Source organism: Stegostoma tigrinum, chromosome 30 (assembly GCF_030684315.1).
Source record: "Stegostoma tigrinum isolate sSteTig4 chromosome 30, sSteTig4.hap1, whole genome shotgun sequence".
Lineage (NCBI taxonomy): Eukaryota > Metazoa > Chordata > Chondrichthyes > Orectolobiformes > Stegostomatidae > Stegostoma > Stegostoma tigrinum.
In genome coordinates, this window is record NC_081383.1 from 37,902,537 (window position 1) to 37,922,761 (window position 20,225).

At 42.6% G+C, this 20,225-nt stretch overlaps 1 protein-coding gene across 1 annotated transcript in view; it reads left to right on the forward strand.

Moving 5' to 3' along the window:
- The window catches only part of LOC125465688 (ankycorbin-like), an 88,095-nt gene that overhangs the window by 18,831 nt on the left and 49,039 nt on the right, over positions 1–20,225 (forward strand). Inside the window, exons 4-8 of the mRNA XM_048559419.1 lie at positions 1,833–1,897; positions 8,514–8,571; positions 15,988–16,058; positions 17,147–17,253; positions 18,452–18,639. Of these exons, the coding sequence (XP_048415376.1) occupies positions 1,833–1,897; positions 8,514–8,571; positions 15,988–16,058; positions 17,147–17,253; positions 18,452–18,639 (489 nt within the window). The remainder of the gene's footprint in view (positions 1–1,832; positions 1,898–8,513; positions 8,572–15,987; positions 16,059–17,146; positions 17,254–18,451; positions 18,640–20,225) is intronic.

The window sequence follows — 20,225 nt, forward strand, 5'->3', positions numbered from 1 at the left end:
AGGCTCCATCCTAGCATTTACTTCCTACCGCACCCACCTCCCTATTTTCTGCAAATAAACTGACGTTTTCCCAGCCACCATCATTTCTGAGGAAGGGTCACTGGACCGGAAATATTAACTCTGTTTTTTCCTTCACAGATGCTGCCAGACCTTTTCCTGCTTTTCCAGCATCTTTGTTTATGTCTCTGGCCTGTCTAATTAAGAAGATAGACCATTAGTGAGTCTAAACAAAAGAAGCAATTGTCTAAAGTAGCAAGTTAGTTTATTGATAGTTGATATTAATAGTTGTGGTGAACATTAGCTTGCTAGGCACAATTATGAGAGAATTATTGGGAGCTGTACAGAATATATCTGGTCCTTTTAGTTATTTGTGCAGAATGCAACTGACTTCCCACAAAGACTGTGTCGCATCATGGATTGGGTGCAACTCAGAGTAGCATGAACATTAAACTCCTTCAGAATAGAAATGTTCAGATTAAAGAAGCGGGTTGGAGAGTCAATAGGATAAAAGCACTGTGATAACAAGAGGGGTTTTAATTTAAAATCATTCCCAGAAGGACCACCAGTGGAGTGAGAGGAAATGTGTTTTATAGTGAGTAATTACTGCTTGTACTGCATTTAAATAAGGTTTCAGGTGGTTGAATAAATAGGTCAATGGCAATGTTCCAAGAGTACAAAGGAATTTAATGCAACAAAAGTGCACTAAAAATAGCAGACTGTGGTGATGTAATGGTAGGCATGTTCTTTTCATGGGATGCTTTTGGAGAACTAACTCCATGGGCAGGGTGTGGTGCTGATCTTGGGCAGGAGCCTGAGGTGGTGACGCAGTGGATTTCCCGACACTGACTAGTTTCTCACCCCATTGCCCTACACTTGACCGTTCTCCTGGACGCTGGGTCAGATATGGAAAGGCCACCCATCCTCAAGTGGCAAATAGTTTGTTAACTCTTTTAAAGGCTGGTTTGATGAGAGGGTGACCAGAATTTTCCTGTGCCCCTCACCACTCCAGCGCAACAAGTGCTTCTCAGTGGCAGCCTTGGGGTGGGGGGAGCAGGGCTCCAGAATCACTTTCAGGCCTATCCCACAGCCTCCGTCCCTACTTGTCCCAGCTGTGGCTGTAATGGTCAACTGTAGCTGTGGCCAGTTCTTTTTGTTAGTTATTTAAAATGGGCTAAGGGCCTCTCACATTAGAGGTGTCTACTGTCTCACCTACCATGGAGCTGGCTGCAACCCCTTTCTAAGTGGGTGGGTTTCCTGTTGACCCTCTCACTTTGGGGTGGTATCCACAATCCTCCACTGGGTCATGACCCTTTGGTTACTAATTGGCCAATCCTGCAAAGAGTCACCAATGAGTGATAATTCCTGACCCCCTGTGGTTTAGGACACAGTTTGAACCCTGACCTAAGGGTATGGGGTAGGTCATTTAGTACTGAGATGAGGAGAAACATTGTTACCCAGAGAGTGGTCAGCCTGTGGAATTCTCTGCTTGAGAAAGCGGTTGGGGCAAAAACACTGAATACTTTCAACGTAATTAGATATAGTTCTTAGCGCTAGAGGGATCAAAGAGTATGGGGAGAAAGTAAGAACAGGCACTGAGTTAGATGATAGGCTGTAATCACATTATATTCTTTATTTAATGGGCAATGAGTTGAAGGCTTAGGGAAAGTGACATTGATACCAAGATGAGATCAACCATGATTGAATTCAATGGCAGATCAAGCTTGAGGGGCTGAATTATCTACTCCTGTTCCTGTATTTCTATATTCTTATGTTTCAACCAAGAAACCTTCACGATCTCTTCTATCTGACGTGTTTGTCTGATTAAAATCTAGGGTTGAATGCATTACATTTGGCAGCAAAATATGGCAACCATCAGTGTGTGAGGAGACTTCTTCAGGTATGAAAACTCTGAGACAATCTTTGTTTATATTGGAGGGGAAGCAGCTAAGAAAACCTATAATCTGTGTTTATGAAGCACAAAAGATGGGTTAAGGCCTGGAGCAGATCAGCCATGAACTTACTGAACTGTGGAATTGGCTTGATGAGCTCCCATTCATATTCTTATTTCTTATATTCTTATGTCATTTGGAGAAAGGGTCAAAAATCACACAACACCAGGTTATAGTCCAACAGGTATATTTGAAAACACAAGCTTTTTAAGCTCAGCTCCTTCGTGGAACTGAGCTCCAAAACCTTGTGTTTTCAAATATACCTGTTGGAACTATAACCTGGTGTCATGTGATTTTTGACCTTGTCCACCCCAGTCTAAGACCGACATCACTGCATCATCCTGGAGAGGGCATTTCCAAAATTACAAGCAGGCCTGTGTTCCAGAATGAGTCAGGCAACAGCCTACCTCAGGCCCAGACCTTAACAGTAACACTGTGGACATTTGCACAACGTTTATTACCCATTCATGTCCTTTTCTTACTCTGGATACTCTGTGATTGCTAATAATCAGAATTCTCAGGTTTTGGTGCAACTGACCCTTCCTTTGTGCCACAATTCTTACTAATGTCTGGCTGTATTGCATGTTCACACACAATGTTGTTTATATAAATGTTTGGACAGATTCTGATGTGCCCTCTTTGTTTTTAGCTTTGCTCCCTGTATATTCACTTGCATCAAGCCATATTCACCTATCATCCTTATGCCTACTGAGTCTCACTGCCTCCTGATTTCATGACCTTTTCCAAATGTCTTCATGGCCTCCATCTTCTCAATTTCTATAGCGCTCCTCCAGCTGTGTCATATCTGTGCGCTTTTGAGTTTCAGGTCACATGCTCCTCTAATTTTGTTTGCCCCACTTATGACGTCCTTGCCTTCAGCTACACACTAAACTCTGTATTTAAATGATCAGATGTAATCAGAACCAGGCCTTTCAACTCCTAAAACCCATTCTGACATTCAATGAGGGCTAATTGTTGCTTTAACTCCACATTCTTGCATGTATAACCATTCACTTTCTCAACAATCAAAAATCTGTGCAATGCAAGCTTGATTATATTCAACAACCTAGCCTCTATTGATCCCTGGGAAAGACAATTCCAAAGACTAACAATCTCTGAAAGAAGAGAATGCCTCCTAAAACTCCATTGCAAATGGGAGCCCTCTTATTTTCAAAATATTCCACCCACTGCCAGACATCCCACAAGGGAAAACACCCTCTTAGCGTCCACCCAGCAAGTCCCTTCAGGGTCATCTTTGGCTGAACATTGTCCCTTCTCTTTCTTCTAAACTCCAGTGGCTATGGTGCCAAACTGTTTACGCTTTTCTCATGAGGCAACCCTTCAACCCATGGATCAACGAAGTGAACCCTCTCAAATCTCCTTTCAATGCTAATATACCCTCTCTTAAGTAAAGGACCAAGCTATCGATATTAGTCTAGATTTTTCCCTTAAAGACTGTCTGTCCCTTTATCTTTTTTTTCAGTCATTCTTCAAATCTACCACTTTAATAAGTTTTTAGTCACTTGTCCCGGGATCACCATCTGTGACTCAGTGTCAAATCTTTGTTAGTGTTCCTGTGAATCATCTGGGACTTTTCACAAAATTAAAGAGGCTACATAAACACAATTGGTGTAGTCATCCTCACATTGTGTCAGTATCTCTGAAAGTTCAGGAATCATGCTGTTCATCATTTGGTGTTTGGGTGGAGTGTTTTAATATAAAGCTGGGAGGATGATGTGCTGAGATAGCAAGAACTGCCGATGCTGGAGAATCTGAGATAACAAGGTGTAGAGCTGGATGAACACAGCAGGCCAAGCAGCATCAGAGGAGCAGGAAGGCTGACGTTTCGGGCCTAGACTCTTCTTCAGAAATTAAGAAGGGTCTGGGCCCGAAATGTCAGCCTTCCTGCTCCTCTGATGCTGCTGGGCCTGCTGTGTTCATCCAGCTCTACACCTTGTTATCTAGGATGATGTGCTGGTCAAGCTGAGTGCATAATTCTTTCCAGTTTTCATTTCCATTGATTTTTTTTGTCTTAAGACAATGAAACTTCTACACTTAAGACCCCAAAGGAATGAAAAGTCAAGTAGAGTTTGGTGCCACATTATCTCCACCATCAATTCTTTCTTTGAGCAATAAAGGAGAACATTGTCCAGGGTGTATTACACAAGTGGGCACCAGGCAAAGGCAGGCCAGAAACTCTGGACTCAGGACTCTGGAATCCCTTCCCATTTACACATGCCTTCCAGCAATGAAACATTCTGAAAAATGACCACTAGGTCTAGATGTAGGAGGGCTGTCATGTTCATTAGAGAGTCACATCTTACTGTTAGTCTAATGATTGTCACCCCTTAATCTCTAGTTGAATGTAAGAGCCCAAAAGTAGCAAGAGTATCAGCAAAAATAGGCCTTTTGGCTGCTCAGCATTATGTTAAATCTGTTTGTTTTGAATGCCACATTCCTATCTCCACTAGATTATCTTTGATACACCTGCTGACAGGAATCCATTCACCTATGTCTTAAAAATATTTATTGACCTCTAAGATTTTGGAGTAGATTTGTAACTCGGGTTGAGGGTGTAGAGATTGTTGAAGTTGGTTGGCTCCCGAGTTGGTTTCTTGTTTTACAGATGTTTCGTTACCATGCTGGGTAACGTCCTCAGGGCAGCCCCCGATGACTCCCCAGCTTTTACATCCTTCCTTAAACAGACCAAACTGTACACAGTATTCAAGATGTGGTGTCACCACTGTCCTGTATAACTCAAGCATAACATCCTTGCTTTTATGTTCAATTTGCTTTGAAAAAGAAGATCGCATTCCATTAGTCTTGTGGATTACAGGCCGTACCGGCATACTGTCTGGACGCATGCAGCAGAATACCCAAATCCCTCTGCACCTTGGAATTTCAGTTATTTCTCCATTTAGTTATAAATTGCCTTTTTAATCTTCCTGTCAGAGTGAACAGCTTCACATTTTCCCACATAATATTCCATTTACTAGATTGTTGTTCACTCATAAAACAGATCGATATCCATCTTCAACTTCCTTATGTCTTCCTCATAATATACTTTGCAATTTGTGAAATGTTGATTCTTTAGCACATACCCACACGATTGCACTTCCACATCCTTCCAATCAGCCCAAGGCCTGTTTATACATCCTCTCTGCTTTCTGCCAACCAGTCAATCTTTTATCAATGCTAATATATTAACTGCTTATGAGGTAGTTGATGTATTGGTTTAATTTCCAAAGTTTCCAAGATCCAGGAAAAGTCCTGCCAGGCAAGAAAATAGCAAATATAATTCCTCCACTCAAGGGAGGGAGACAGAAAACAGGAATCCATAACTCAGCTAGCTTAGTACATAATCTTGACATATCTTAACAGGGAGGTCTCTTATTTCAAAATGTTGTTTCCTAGTTCTTGTCTCCCCCAAGAATTAACCCCACAGAGGCTGATATCCTGTTACCAAGTAACCCTTAATTTATAGCTAAGAAACATTTGATTGCTTTAAGGTGGTCAGCTGATTGGTCAGAATGTAAAGTATGGCAGAGAATGATGAAAACGTTAATCAGGAGGAAAAAATTAGACTATGAGAGGAAGTTATCTAGGAAAGTAAAAACACAGCCCCTGATATTATGTACAGAGCTCAAAGCACTGAAATTGATGTGCAAAAGGCATTCATTGGGAACAGCTCGGAGCACAACACTAAGGATATTAAATAAACGGGCTTAGATCAAACAAACAAAAGGAACAGCGTAGGACCACTGTTACTATGATCTGCTGTTGTGGGGTAAGATGGGGAGTGGGAGGCAGGGTAGGTTCGTGGTTGGAATTGTGGTGGTGTTGTGAGAAGAGGGAAAGTTAGAGAGCAAGTAGGGCAGATGAGGACATTTCTGTGTGTACATGGAGAGGGCATTCACACAACACTGTAGATGAGATAATACTGAAGCGGATGGAATTGATGGCAGAAAGCAAATATTCCAAATAAGACAAGCAGAATTGTCCCTAATTTCTATCCAACATTTATCCCATAATCAACTTCACCAAATAGTCACTAATTACCTAGGTCGCTATCTTTGCTGTTTGCAGATTCTTATGCAAAAAGGCATATCCTTCATTGCAATTGTATTTACATCTTCTGCCTACTGATGGTGGAGATAATGTGGCACCAAACTCTACTTGACTTTTCATTCCTTTGGGGTCTTAAGTATAGAAGTTTCATTGACTTAAGACAAAAAAAAATCAATGGAAATGAAAACTGGAAAGAATTATGCACTCAGGTTGACCAGCACATCATCCTAGATAACAAGGTGTAGAGCTTTTATCATCCACAATAGCCTTTGATGTGGCAGCTTATCAAATGCCTGCTGAAAATCCAAATGCAGTACATCTGCAGACCTCCTTTTATTTACAGCGCATGTTCCTCCTTTGAACCACTCTAGTTAATTGGTTGAGCATGATTTTGTTTTGTTGGAATCATGCTGAGTCTTCCCTACTATCTGGAGTATTCCTAAAGATACAACTAAAATCTCTAATGATGAATTCTAACACTTTCCCCATGACAGAAACTAAGCTAACTGAGCTATGGATTCCTGTTTTCTGTCTCCCTCCCTTGAGTGGAGGAATTATATTTGCTACTTTCTTGCCTGGCAGGACTTTTCCTGGATCTTGGAAACTTTGGAAATTAAACCAATACATCAACTACCTCATTAGCAAATCTTTCAAAAGCCCTAGGGTGAAGTCTGTCTGGATCTAGAGCCTTGTCAGTCGCAGCTCTATCAGTTTGCTCAGTAATACCTCCATTCACTAAGTTCCCCTCTCCCTTCACATCCTGATTTATAGCAATTACTTTGTTTTTGTGCCCTTTATAGAGAAGACAAAAGCAATGTAGTTTTTCATTTTATCTGCCATTTCATTATTGTCTACTGTTAACTCCCCATTCCCACTTTCTAGAGCACCCAACACTTTACTTACACTTTTATGTTAGTACTCCTGTAGAATCTTTGGCTGTGTTTTTACTTTCCTAGATAACTTCCTCTCATAGTCTAATTTTTTCCTCCTGATGAACGTTTTCATCATTCTCTGCCATACTTTACATTCTGACCAATCACCTGACCACCTTAAAGCAATCAAATGTTTCTACCAACAACAACAAAAACCTAAACGTTAAGAGCAGGGATTAGGCCATTTTTTTGCCTCAAGCCTGTTCCGCAATTTAATTGGCTCACGGCTTCCCTGACTGCGCCTTTAATTGCAATTTTCTGCCTACTCACCCCTTACCCTTGTTAGTCAAGAATCCATTCACCTCTGTCCTCAAGATATCATTGACTCCGCTTCCAAAGCTGTCAGGGGAAGTGAGTTCCACAAACTTACAACCTTCTGAGGGGGAAAAAAAATAATCTATCTCTATCTTAACAGGGAGGTCTCTTATTTCAAAATGTTGTTTCCTAGTTCTTGTCTCCCCTAAGAATTAACCCCACAGAGGCTGATATCCTGTTACCAAGTAACCCTTAATTTATAGGTGGACAGTGCTTGACACTGATCCAGCTCCCTCAGAGCCAGCTTTCAGAGTGAACAGAATCCCCGACACTCCTCTTTTTATCTGCCAGCCAGGGCTCCCTGATTGGACCAGATTAACAGACCTGATCAAGGAGCTCAGATTCTATGAGGTCCACCTGGCTGACCTTGTTACAATCAACCCACAATGGGAAACATACTTTCGGTATCCACCCTAACAGGTCTCAAATCCCCTGATATTATGTACAGAGCTCTGAATAGCCAGATTCAAATCTCGATGGATGTGTGTTTTACATAGCGAAGAGTGAATCTAGTTTGGGCCGCTCACCTATTTCCATTGAACACTCACTGTTGGCTCACCTTGGCTAATTCAAAGCCATATATAGGTTACACAATGCTTGGTTCAGGGTTGCAGAGATCACACAGATGCTGGGAAAACCTGATGTTGCTGCTAAATAAATTAACAGTCCTGTATCACTAACAGAACAAAGCACTGAAATTGATGTGCAAAAGGCATTCATTTGGAACAGCTCGGAGCACAACACTAAGGATATTAAATAAACGGGCTTAGATCAAACAAACAAAAGGAACAGCATAGGACCACTCTTACTATGATCTGCTGTTGTGGGGTAAGATGGGGAGTGGGAGGCAGGGTAGGTTCGTGGTTGGAATTGTAGTGGTGTTGTGAGAAGAGGGAAAGTTAGAGAGCAAGTAGGGCAGATGAGGACATTTCTGTGTGTATATGGAGAGGGCATTCACACAACACTGTAGATGAGATAATACTGAAGCGGATGGAATTGATGGCAGAAAGCAAATATTCCAAATAAGACAAGCAGAATTGTCCCTAATTTCTATCCAACATTTATCCCATAATCAACTTCACCAAATAGTCACTAATTACCTAGGTCGCTATCTTTGCTGTTTGCAGATTCTTATGCAAAAAGGCATATCCTTCATTGCAATTGTATTTACATCTTCTGCCTACTTTATTGGCTGGACACCCTTGTATTGTGAAAGGTGCTTTATAAAGACAGGTCTTTCTTTCTCTAGGAAAATTGCCCAGTTAATGCAGTGGACACTTATGGGAGGATTGCATTACATCATGCAGGTCAGTGCCTTTCACAGTTGTCACAGTTTTATTGTGGAATGATATGCTTAACAGTAGTAACCATGGAGTTGCTGGGACATGGCTCGAGAGCGACACGTCATATTTGCCATTCACAATTTGGAGTAGAGTCAAGGACAGGACAAAGAGACATCATCATTTTTTCCTCCTTGACTGTTGTCAAGTACCCACAGGTTCAGAGAGCGCCTCCTGCTCAACTGGGCACCATGTAAAGAAAAAAGTCCTTCTAAATTGTCCTGAGCTCAGTTTTGGGCCTAGACCTTATCCTGATCCTGCTGTAAGTGGATTGGTCCTGATCTTAATCCTGGACTTCCACAGGGATTGCTGGGGTTCCTCATGAGTACTTTATTAACGGTGAAAGACAGGCTGCTTTCTCATTCGAAGTTAAGCCCTGGAAGGGTGGCTCTTGGTTGAGGTGAGTGTAAGTGGACAGGGAGGGTGAGGCATTGAAATGGATTCTGTTTAGTTTTGTTTAACATATATGACAAAAGGACTGAAAGAAGTGGAAACCAAATGAACTGCAGATGCTGTAAATCAGGAACTTCAATGCACCACCTTGCTCCCCGGCCAACATCTCTGTCTCTGCTTGCTACAGTGTTCCAGTGAAGCCCAGCGCAAGCTGGAGGAACAACACCTTATTTTCCACTTGGGGACCCTACGGACTCAATACTGAGTTCAATAATTTTAGGGCCTAAACTCTCCCATGTCCCAGCCCCCTACCCTACACACCAGGCCTTGTTACCACATAGCCTGCCATTACACACTACCTGTTGTTAGTCACTAACAGTCCCCATTAACAACTATTCACCCTCCCAGCCTGATCGTTAGCAACTCCTTTGTCTGTCCAACTGTCTTTCTCCCTCTTTGGGCTCTATCCTACAGTTTATTCCCTACCCCAACCCACCTCCCTATTTTCTGCATATAAACTGACATTTTCCCAGCCACCATCAGTTCTGAGAAAGGGTCACCAGACCCGAAACCTTACCTCTGTTTTCTGCTCCACAGATGCTGCAAGACCTGCTGAACTTGTCCAGCGACTTTGTTTTTGTTCCTTAAAGAAGTGGAGATAGAACATAGAACATAGAACAGTACAGCACAGCACAGGCCCTTCAGCCCACGATGTTGTGCCGACCATTGATCCTCATGTATGCACCCTCAAATTTCTGTGACCATATGCATGTCCAGCAGTCTCTTAAATGTCCCCAATGGCCTTGCTTCCACAACTGCTGCTGGCAACGCATTCCTTGCTCTCACAACTCTCTGTGTAAAGAACCCACCTCTGACATCCCCTCTATACTTTCCTCCAACCAGCTTAAAACTATGACCCCTCGTGTTAGCCTTTTCTGCCCTGGGAAATAGTCTCTGGCTATCAACTCTATCTATGCCTCTCATTATCTTGTATACCTCAATTAGGTCCCCTCTCCTCCTCCTTTTCTCCAATGAAAAAAGTCCGAGCTCAGTCAACCTCTCTTCATAAGATAAGCCCTCCAGTCCAGGCAGCATCCTAGTAAACCTCCTCTGAACCCTCTCCAAAGCATCCACATCTTTCCTATAATAGGGCGACCAGAACTGGACGCAAGTGCGGTCTAACCAAAGTTTTATAGAGCTGCAACAAGATCTCACGACTCTTAAACTCAATCCCCCTGTTAATGAAAGCCAAAACACCATATGCTTTCTTAACAACCCTGTCCACTTGGGTGGCCATTTTAAGGGATCTAAATATCTGCACACCAAGATCCCTCTGTTCCTCCACACTGCCAAGAATCCTATCCTTAATTCTGTACTCAGCTTTCAAATTCGACCTTCCAAAATGCATCACCTTGCATTTATCCAGGTTGAACTCCATCTGCCACCACTCAGCCCATCTCTGCATCCTGTCAATGTCCCGCTGCAGCTTACAACAGCCCTCTATACTGTCAACGACACCTCCAACCTTCGTGTCGTCTGCAAACTTGCTGACCCATCCTTCAATCACCTCATCCAAGTCATTAATAAAAATTACAAACAGTAGAGGCCCAAGGACAGATCCCTGTGGAACACCACTCACCACTGACTTCCAGGCAGAATATTTTCTTTCTACTACCACTCGCTGTCTTCTGTTGGCCAGAGATGTGTACATCTATTCTCTCACTCACACTTGAAGGTCAAACACATTCAGCAGATGCATTGTTTTTTTTGCCTGCAACATCAGTGACGTTTTTTAGATTAAGAGGCTGAAAGAGAAAATTCCACAGGGACAACCCAGCGATGGTTGCTTTGAACTTTTCTAGGAATTTCAAAGGTTTACAGTCTGTGTATCTCAGGATTGCTCTGTACCATTGTCGAACACAGATTTCAGAATGCTGGAAAGCTAATAGAAAAGTTGTAGTTTCTTTCTTGACCTTTTCTGATGTTTGTTGAGTTTTTTCAACAGCCAATTGGACAGTAGGTGCCAAAATCATTTTTCTGGAGGAGAGTGGTTGCAACACCCAATCACTGGCATCAGCAGACGCTCTAAAAGGTTTCCCGAAGCTTAGGCTGGTTAGTATGGGCTTGATCACCATGTTGGCTTTCAATTCTGTAAAACTCTTGTTGTGGCTCTGTCCACACCAGGTGTGATTTCTTTCCAGTGCATCTGTCAGTGGAATAGGTAGGGTGCTGAGGTTTGGGACAACATTTTGGTAGAATCTGTGCAGCCTTAGGAAATACGTGGCTTTTGGGAGTGGGAAAATCAATAGAGGTACATACTTTGGCTTCATCTCCTGGACTGTCACTGTAATTTATCAGATCATAGAATCCCTACAGTGTAGAATCACACCATTCAGTCTATTAAGTCCAATTGACCCTCTGAAGAGCATCCCACCCAGATCCACCTCCCTTAGCGCCCCCCACTATTATTTAGCCCCGCATTTCCCATGGCCAATCCACATAATCTGCACATCTTTAGACTGTGGGAGGAAACTGGAGCATCTGGAAGAAACCAACACAGATACAAGGAGATAAAATGTGAGGCTGGATGAACACAGCAGGCCAAGCAGCATCTCAGGAGCACAAAAGCTGACGTTTCGGGCCTAGACCCTTCATCAGAGAGAAGGAGAGTGTGCAAACTCCGCACAGACAGCCAACTGAGGGTGGAATCAAACCCATGTCCCTGGTGCTATCAGACAGCAGTGGTAACCATCGAGCTACTGTGCCACCCTCTTTCAGATGCATTGTACATTTGCTGAGTACATCTACTGCCTATTTTTTTAACCCCTGAAAGTTTGCTGGGGCATTTTTACAACCTTGTACATGTACAGGCCACCTGTAGTGACAAAGGCCGTGATTTCCCTTGCTCTTGGGCTCTTGCCTGCATTTTTTATTAGGTTGATTTTACATAGTAGGCCAAATGGCCCACCTCCTCTATGCTATCCTCCATGTATAGGGTTGGATATGAGTCAGTTCTCATCACTGTATTTACTGTCTGGTAGTACCTGTTGGGCCAGTTTGCTCCATTTACCTTTGGATCTAGTACAATGGGGGAGTTCTAGCTGCTGTGGCTGGGCTCCACTATATAGTGATCCAGAATGTGCTTGATTCCCTACCTACCCTGGATCATCCTTGAGGGGACTCTGCTGGTAGGGGATTGTCTTTTATTGGTGGGACAGCTTCAACATGCACGTTATGAACTGATGGTGGGCTATGCTCCAGCTGATCCCTGTGGATTCCTCTGAATTTCCGAGCAGAGTGACTGTTGCTGTGTGGTCGGAGTGTTAACAGGGCTTTTTGAGCCTTCCCGGTCTGGAGCTCGCTGGCCTGATAGGGGGTTTTTGCTGCCAGACCCTCCAGTCCCTCCCTCTCACCGACTCCTCAGATGTGCCTGTCCTCTTGTAAACATTCACTGGTTGACTGGGCTCTGTGTTTTGTCCTAGGTTCCCTGCTCTTGAATATCTCCCGTGGCAATCACATTGCAGTGGAATTTCAGGGGTACTAACTTACACTGCTCTGTAACTTTGGAGAAGGATTTTTTGAGGCTGCTGCTCTCTGCTGACTGTCCACCTCCTGCTGTACTTCGGTGCAGCTCCTCAACTCGGCGAGGCATCACCGTCATGATCTGAGAACCCATCTGGGAACTTCCTCCCTGCAAAACTGGAAAGATGGTGCTGGCTAGCCAGAGCTCCAGCTCATCCAGGAGGAAGCATGCTTATTTCCTTATAAGCCCATGTGCCTGATTTGGGGCTTTTCTATGTGCCTATTCTGCCCATACCTCCTGGGTCACTCTTTCACATCTTGTGGCTCTTCAACTGGGCGATGCAGTTCCCCTCCCAGTGGTTGGACCTATCTGTGGGCGGATACTCCCAATTTGTTCTGATCCTGGGTGAAGGAAGGACCTGGCTCCCCTTTATTCAGCATTGGTTGGTACAGGTTAGTTTAACCTAAAGGGTCTCACTGTTGTGGATACCATTGCCAATTCTAAAGTACTTATGCCTTAAAAGCAGCCAATCCACGCTTCCTCGATTATTTAGAAAGGATGACTTTATTTATTTAAAGCTGGAAGAAAAACAAAACATGCACATGCACAGATTAGAAATGAGGCGTGAGAAAAAAACGCAGTTTAAAAAGACATATTAATCAGTCTTTGGTACTGATAACTTTACCTTGGAAGATGAAGAGTTGAAATGTTGCTCTTGAACTTGTGTCATATGATGATCTAACATCAAAATCAAATCTGCAGAATTATTTTGTTCACTGCAACGTTGTGCTCTTTGAACAACTTCAATGAACTCAAATGGGCTACATTGCTCTTTCATATTCTTAGCATTTGCTTCTCTTGCCAAACTTTGCGTTTTTTGCCTCCTGATCTGTCAGCAGTGAGTGTAGGAGTATTTTCTAGACCTGAAAATCCATATAATCACATATTTCAAAACGAGACTGTCAATTTGTTTTGCTATCTCTGCCCACCACTCCACTTACTGAGTCTTGGATGTACACCTAACAATATCCAAGTGTCCCTGGTATATCCTTTCTATTGCATCGCAATGGAGGAGAGCTGGAATAACTAGCCTCTTGTCATACTCTATTTAGACATTTATGATTCTGAAATACTGTTGTTGTTCAAAGTATGGTTCTCAGTCAATTCCCTGGACTTTCGGCCTGGCCACCCTCCAACACAATAAAATATAAAGTCACTACAGCCCTACCGGACCATAGGAGTGCTCTCTCATTAGCAAGAGACAACTAGTGATAGTTTAATCTGAGGGTTTACAGAACTTTAGCTCGGCCACACTTGGAATATTGCATGGAGTTCTGGTCACCACATTACCAGGGGGATGTGGATGATTTAGAGGGTGTACAGAAAAGATTTACCAGGATGTTGCCTGGTCTGGGGATTATAGCTGTGAAGAAGAGTTGGATGGATTGAGCTTGTTTTCACCAGAACGTGGGGTGTTAAGGGGCGACCTGACAGAAGTTTGTAAGATTATGAACAACATGGATAGAATGGAAGGTATGAGGCTTTTTCCCAGGGTGGAGGATCGATTACTCGGGGACACGGGTTCAAGGTGCGGGAGTTGTGGGGGGAGAATGTTTAAAAGAGATGTGTGAGGCATGTTTTTCACACAGTGGGTGATGAGTGCCTGGAATGTGCTGTTAGAAGAGGTGGTGGAAGCAGACACAATAGCAGCTTCCGACAAGCAGCTGGATGAATACATGATTAGGCAAGGAATAAAGGGATATGGATCCTGTAAGTGAAGACAGTCTGAGTATAGAAGGACAAAATGTGTTGGTGTAGGCTTGGAGGGCTGAAGGCTCTGTTCCTATACTGTTTTGTTCCTTGTTGCCACACCTCAGGTGAAGGGAGAGATTGTGAAAGAGATTGCTTCGTGGTAACCTTAGCTAGTGTGGGAATTGAACCCATGCTATTGGCATCACTCTGCATTGCAAATCAGCCATCCAGCTAACTAACCCTTAAAACATTATTAATGGTTTGTAGTACAGGCTTGGTCACGGTTTTGTTCTTGGTAAATCTCTTTTAGCCTATTTTGGCTTGAGGGCTACTGTTTCCTTTCAGCCTTAAGAAGCGTTTATTTCACACTTTTGTTTGTTAGTTCAACAATTTTTTTCTTCAATTTGGGTTCTGCCATCAGTCTAAGTCGCCAATGAATTCATCTACCAATTGTCCCGTGAATGTTTGGCCCACAATGGTTTATTCCTGCACCAGTTGATTCCAGTATTTTCCTAATGATAATACCAGGCTAACTGACCTAATATTCTTTATTTCTTACTTGCTCCTTTCTTGAAGAGTGGTGTAACATCCAATTCGCTTGGATCCTTCCCCAGTCTAGAAAAAAAATCACAACGAATGCATGCACTATTTCTTCAGCTAATCTAGAAACCTAGGTCTAGGCCATTAGGCCTAGGGAATTTGTTGGTTATTAGCCCCATTAATTTCTTCTTTGGTTTATCTGTGCTAACATTAATGTTTTTACTCAGTCTAATTACTGTGTGGCTTTTATTATGTTGTTGCTGGTAATTGTTTTGTCTAATGACGGACATAAAATATTTGCTAATATCTCTGCTATTTCTTTATTTCCTGTTGTAACTTCCCCTGTCTCAACTTCTAAGGGACCCTCACTCTTTTAAAAATACATTTATAGAAGATCTTGCAATCTAGTTATGATATTTTTTGCTAGCTTACTCTCATTCCATTATCTCCCTCTTTATCAGGTTTTACAAGTTTCTAAAAATTTCTCCCATTCTAATGCTCACTACAGGTGTTGGCATTTTTACAAGCTTCTTCTTTTAATATATTACTATCCCAAACCTTTGTTAGCCACTGATGGAGCATTTTACCTGTGGAATTCTTTTATTTCTCAATGGAATGTACATTCATTGAAAACTATGAAAAAATATTGTCCATATCCTATTCTTCAATTCGTCCGTTTAGTCTAATTTCCCATTCTACCTGAACTAATCTGAACTTGTGTCTATGTAATTGGCTTTATTTGAGTTTGACAATCTAGTTCCAGATTTGAGTCTCAAAGTGAAATTCTACCATATTAAGATCACTCTGATCTGGAGCATCCCTAGTAGTTAATCCTGCATCATTATTAAGGAAAGGTCTAAAATGATGTCTTCACTGTTGTTTCATAAGATATTATTCCTGCAACATGTCTTGGATTCACTCCATGAATTCACCCTTGAAATTATATTAGCAGATTTAATTACTCCTGAACCAGAATTACGACCAGTTCACTTGTGATGGGCCCAGATCAGGACAGACGAATTTCTGGTACATTCGAACATTTGGTAAAAACCACATTTGCTTTCTTTTTGGCATCTACAGCTTAAGGAGTTCCGGCTTACACTGAGAAGATATTAAGTGTAAAGATTTTCTCTGTATTTACACAATTCCTTTTATTTTCCTTTCTCTTGTTGCAGCCACAAGTGGGAGCTTTTCCTGTGTTCGGACACTCTGTGATTTCAAGTCCCCTTTAAATGTCCATGATGATGTAAGTGATAGCCACACTGTGGATTCATTGAAAACCAGCCTGGGTGAGGCTGAAGGTTTAACCTCGTTTATTGGTCTTGGGTTAATGATGAATTGAAATGGAACAGAGTAGATTTCAGATCTCCAGAGAGCAAAAGTGGGGAAAAAAGTAATCTTGCAAATTTGAAAACTGGGAATTTAAAGTTACTTCATTGAAAGGAGTCTTTATCTTGGATTGATGACTCAACAGACACATGAACAAATACACCATGATGTTATCAGTGACTCATCCAACAATTTTAACCAATGATTATTATATATTTAGAAGGACATATTGATTTTTATGTGATTCGAGCACTACAAATCTTTGGGGATTATGTTGTTTCAATGACATGGTGACCTGATGCTCCAGTAACTGAAAGATCCAATTATCCAGTAATCTGGTTTGTTGTTGATCTGGTGATCTGGTCCCCCTGTATCCTGATGTCTCCAGGTTCGGGTGTAAATACTGTGATTGAGAGTATCTGGAATCTTCCGTACATGGGCAAGTGGGGAAGGTTCCATGGAAATAATTTTACCATTAACCCCAGCCCCAAAGCGTTGGTGGAGAGGAGGGAGTCAACAAAATTCCTTGGGGTGGGCTTCCCCTTGGGCTCCTCAATCTCTTGTCAGTTTTACAGTTGGATGGGATGGGTGATCGTGAGACTGAAGTGTAAGGAGTCATGCAGTTAAAGCCTAGACGCATGAGTCACAAACCTACCAATTCATCCTGGGGTGGACTCAATGGTAGCTTGTAAAATGCTGGGAATGTGTTGCATTCATTGGATTTTTGGCACTATTTTTCTATCTATTTGGATACCCAATGATGAGGATCTGGCACCAACTATTGCAAGAACTTAGCTCTGGATGATCCTGAAACTTCCCTACTTTTTTTTAACTGACTCTGAGTGGCAGTAGGACTCTCAAAGATGAACTCACTAAAATTGAGCATACGGACAGCCGAGATTCTGACCTATCACCCCTGAATGAGAGGCATTGGGTCCAACAAAGGCACCAACGGAATTTGGTCGGGCACTTGGTCCTCTATTACTATCTCTCTGTCTTGTCCAGGATGGCTGTACTCCACTGATCCTGGCTGCACAGATGAGCAACTATGAGATGTGCAGGTGCCTGATTGTCAGAGGAGGAGATGTGAACAGCAGGGACAAACAGGGACGGTGAGCTGTGTCTACCAGTTGGTAAAATATTACTCGATGGGAAGACAGGTAAACAGTGAGTGGGGGTGAGTAAAATCCCCCAATAAAACTCCTTAATTACATTCTTCAGAAGGACATCAATCAATGAGGTATTAGATCGGAAGCTGCTCAGCTCCAGGATAGGCTGGCTAGAAGTCCCACCTTGGTCCCTTGGACTTCACTCCAGTTGTATTTAAAGGGGTTAGCCCTGTTCCACTCACCCCTCACACTGTCTCACTCTCCATATCCCTTATGCTTCCTCTGTGCTGCCCCTGTGGGAGGAATGGCATTGGGACATAGTGTGGGTGTAGAGATTATTGGGATTTGGAAAGATTAGCAGGGGTATAGGTAAGACCATTTCAGATTTATTTGTCAAAAGCTTCCTTATTCCAGACTGTGTGGATGGTGACTCTTTTGAGGGGCTCTGAGCAGCTGGGCTGACTTCACATTAACCTCCAAGCACATTATTCATCCCTGCAATGCAACCTGCCAGGTCAAGTCTGACAACCTCCAACCTTATCCTGCACAGGTCCCTGGGAAAGGATCACTGGTGTTCACAATTGTCCAGAATTAGACCAACTCCATGGAAGTCTAAGCCAGAACATTGATAGCAAGCATCGGTCCACTCTTCCCGGTCTCAATATTCCATATCCCCTATCGTAACATTTCCTGAAAAAAATCTATCTTTAGTACATTTGATTCAGTAGTCTAGGGCAGAGCAAATCAGGCCCTTCACCCACTTAGCGATGACTCTGACTCTCTACATTTTTGCCATCTCCCTCAGGAACTTCTCCCATAAATTGACCGTTCCATCACTGAACTCTATCCAGTGTTTATTCTGGAATTTATCATCCCGTCCAGACCAGGGTGTCTCCCCTGGGTCTGACTGTTCTTGTTAAAATGATAGAAGTTGTCTTAGGATAGCTCCTTATTAAACATATCTTGGCTCATTAAGGGTCTTGGTGATTACCCATCCCTCATTCTCCATCTCTTCAGTAAGAAGCACATTCTACTGCCCTGTACAGCAGTGAAGCTGAGGACAATTGGACAATTTGGCCATTAATAGCTTAATCATGTGGACAGCTGAGTCTCTGGCCTGCATGCAGCAAGGTGTTCTCGGTATTTCAAATTCGCACTGCTAACAAGTGGGCTTAGTCTGTGCTTTTCTCCCCGAATGTAGAACAGCCTTGATGCTGGCTTGTGAAAATGACAGCGTGGAGACAGTGGATGTGCTTGTCCGGAGTGGAGCTAATGTCAGCCTTCTGGATGCTTTGGGTCATGATGCCAGACACTACAGTATGGTGACTGGAAATACAGACATTCTGCAGCTCCTTCACATGGCCACTCACGGAAGCTTCTGGAACAGTGGTAGGTTATGTGCTTTATGTGCCTTGGAATAGCATTGCCAGGACAATTCCTCCTCTCCCCACCCAATATAAACAAATTACTGAGACCTAAATAATCCTCACCTCGTACATGAGTTCAAAGGGATGTGGCATTGTTCCAGGCCCCATGTATGCTGCTCTCCAGGCACCTACATGTCTTGAAACAGCCAACTTGTAATGTTCATGGACAACTGATCTCCCTAAAAAAGGGTCTCATTCACAGGATGAGGGCGTTGCTGGCTAGGCCAGCATTTATTGCCCACCCCTAGTTGCTGGAGACAGTTAAAATGTCGACCACATAGCTGAGGGTTTGTAGTCACATGTAGGCCAGACCAGGTAAGGATAACGATTTCCTTCCCTGAAGGACATTAGTCAACCAGATGGGGTTTTTCCTGACAATCAACAATGGATTAATGGTCATCATTAGACACTAATTCCAGATTTTCTGCCATGGTGGGAGTTGAACCCAGGTCCCCAGAACATTACCTGGGTATCTGGTAATCATTAGTGATCATACCCTAGGCTGTTGCCTCCCCTTTTGTAGTATTTTTAATTTTCCACCAGTTCTTTGTGCTAAGAGTTGGTAAGAATTCCTGCTGGTTTATGTTTACAGATCATCAAAATTAAGGCATGGGACCAAAAAAAAGTGTTTGAATTTATTCACTCCCTGTCCTCCACAATTGGACTTTTGTGGACTTTCTAGCAATCAACGAAGGATAGGTATCCTAAAAGAATGAAATTCTGAGGAATAATTCTGCAAAAATGCCACGCATTCCATACATAAAACAATTTACATTCATAAAGCATCTTGAACACAATGAAATGTCCCAAGGCATTCACAAGAGATTTGTTAAACAAAGTACTGCATTGAATTTCATAAAAGAAAATATGAGGTCAGCTGGCCAAAAGCATAGTCAAAATGTCAATTTTAAGATGTCTCTTAAGGAGGAAAGCCAAGTATTGAGAGGGAGAGATATAGGGAGGGAATTCCAGAGCTTGGGACCTAGGTTGCTGAAGATCTGAGGATACAGAATCACATAAGGCAGGAAGCTTGGAAGGTTGTGGGGTTAAAGCAAGCTACAAGGACGGGGAGAGGCAAGATCATAGAGGGATTTGAAAACAAAAATTAGAACATTAAAATTAAGGTGTTGATTGACTGGAAGCCAATGTCGGTCAGTGAGCACTATGATAGGATTTTGCTGTGAGTTTTCACAACAGATTTTTGGAAGATCTTGAGTTTATGGAATGTGTGAAAGAACACTGGGCATTACATTGGAATAGCTAAATTTGGTTGCAACCAAGGCACGAATGGGAGCATCAGCAGTAGATGAGCTAAAACAGAAGCAAAGTCATCCTCTAACCAAGCATATTTTACAGATGATTTAGCCAAAATTCCATTAACACATCATCCTAGAATCATTGAATACAGAAGAGACTATGAGGCCCATTGACTCAGCACTTCCAAAATCATATTGTTACCTATATTAGTCCTACTTCCCTGCACTTTGCCCCTAGACTTGAATGTTATGACACTCAAGTGCTCATCCAAATACTTTCCAAAGGTTCTGA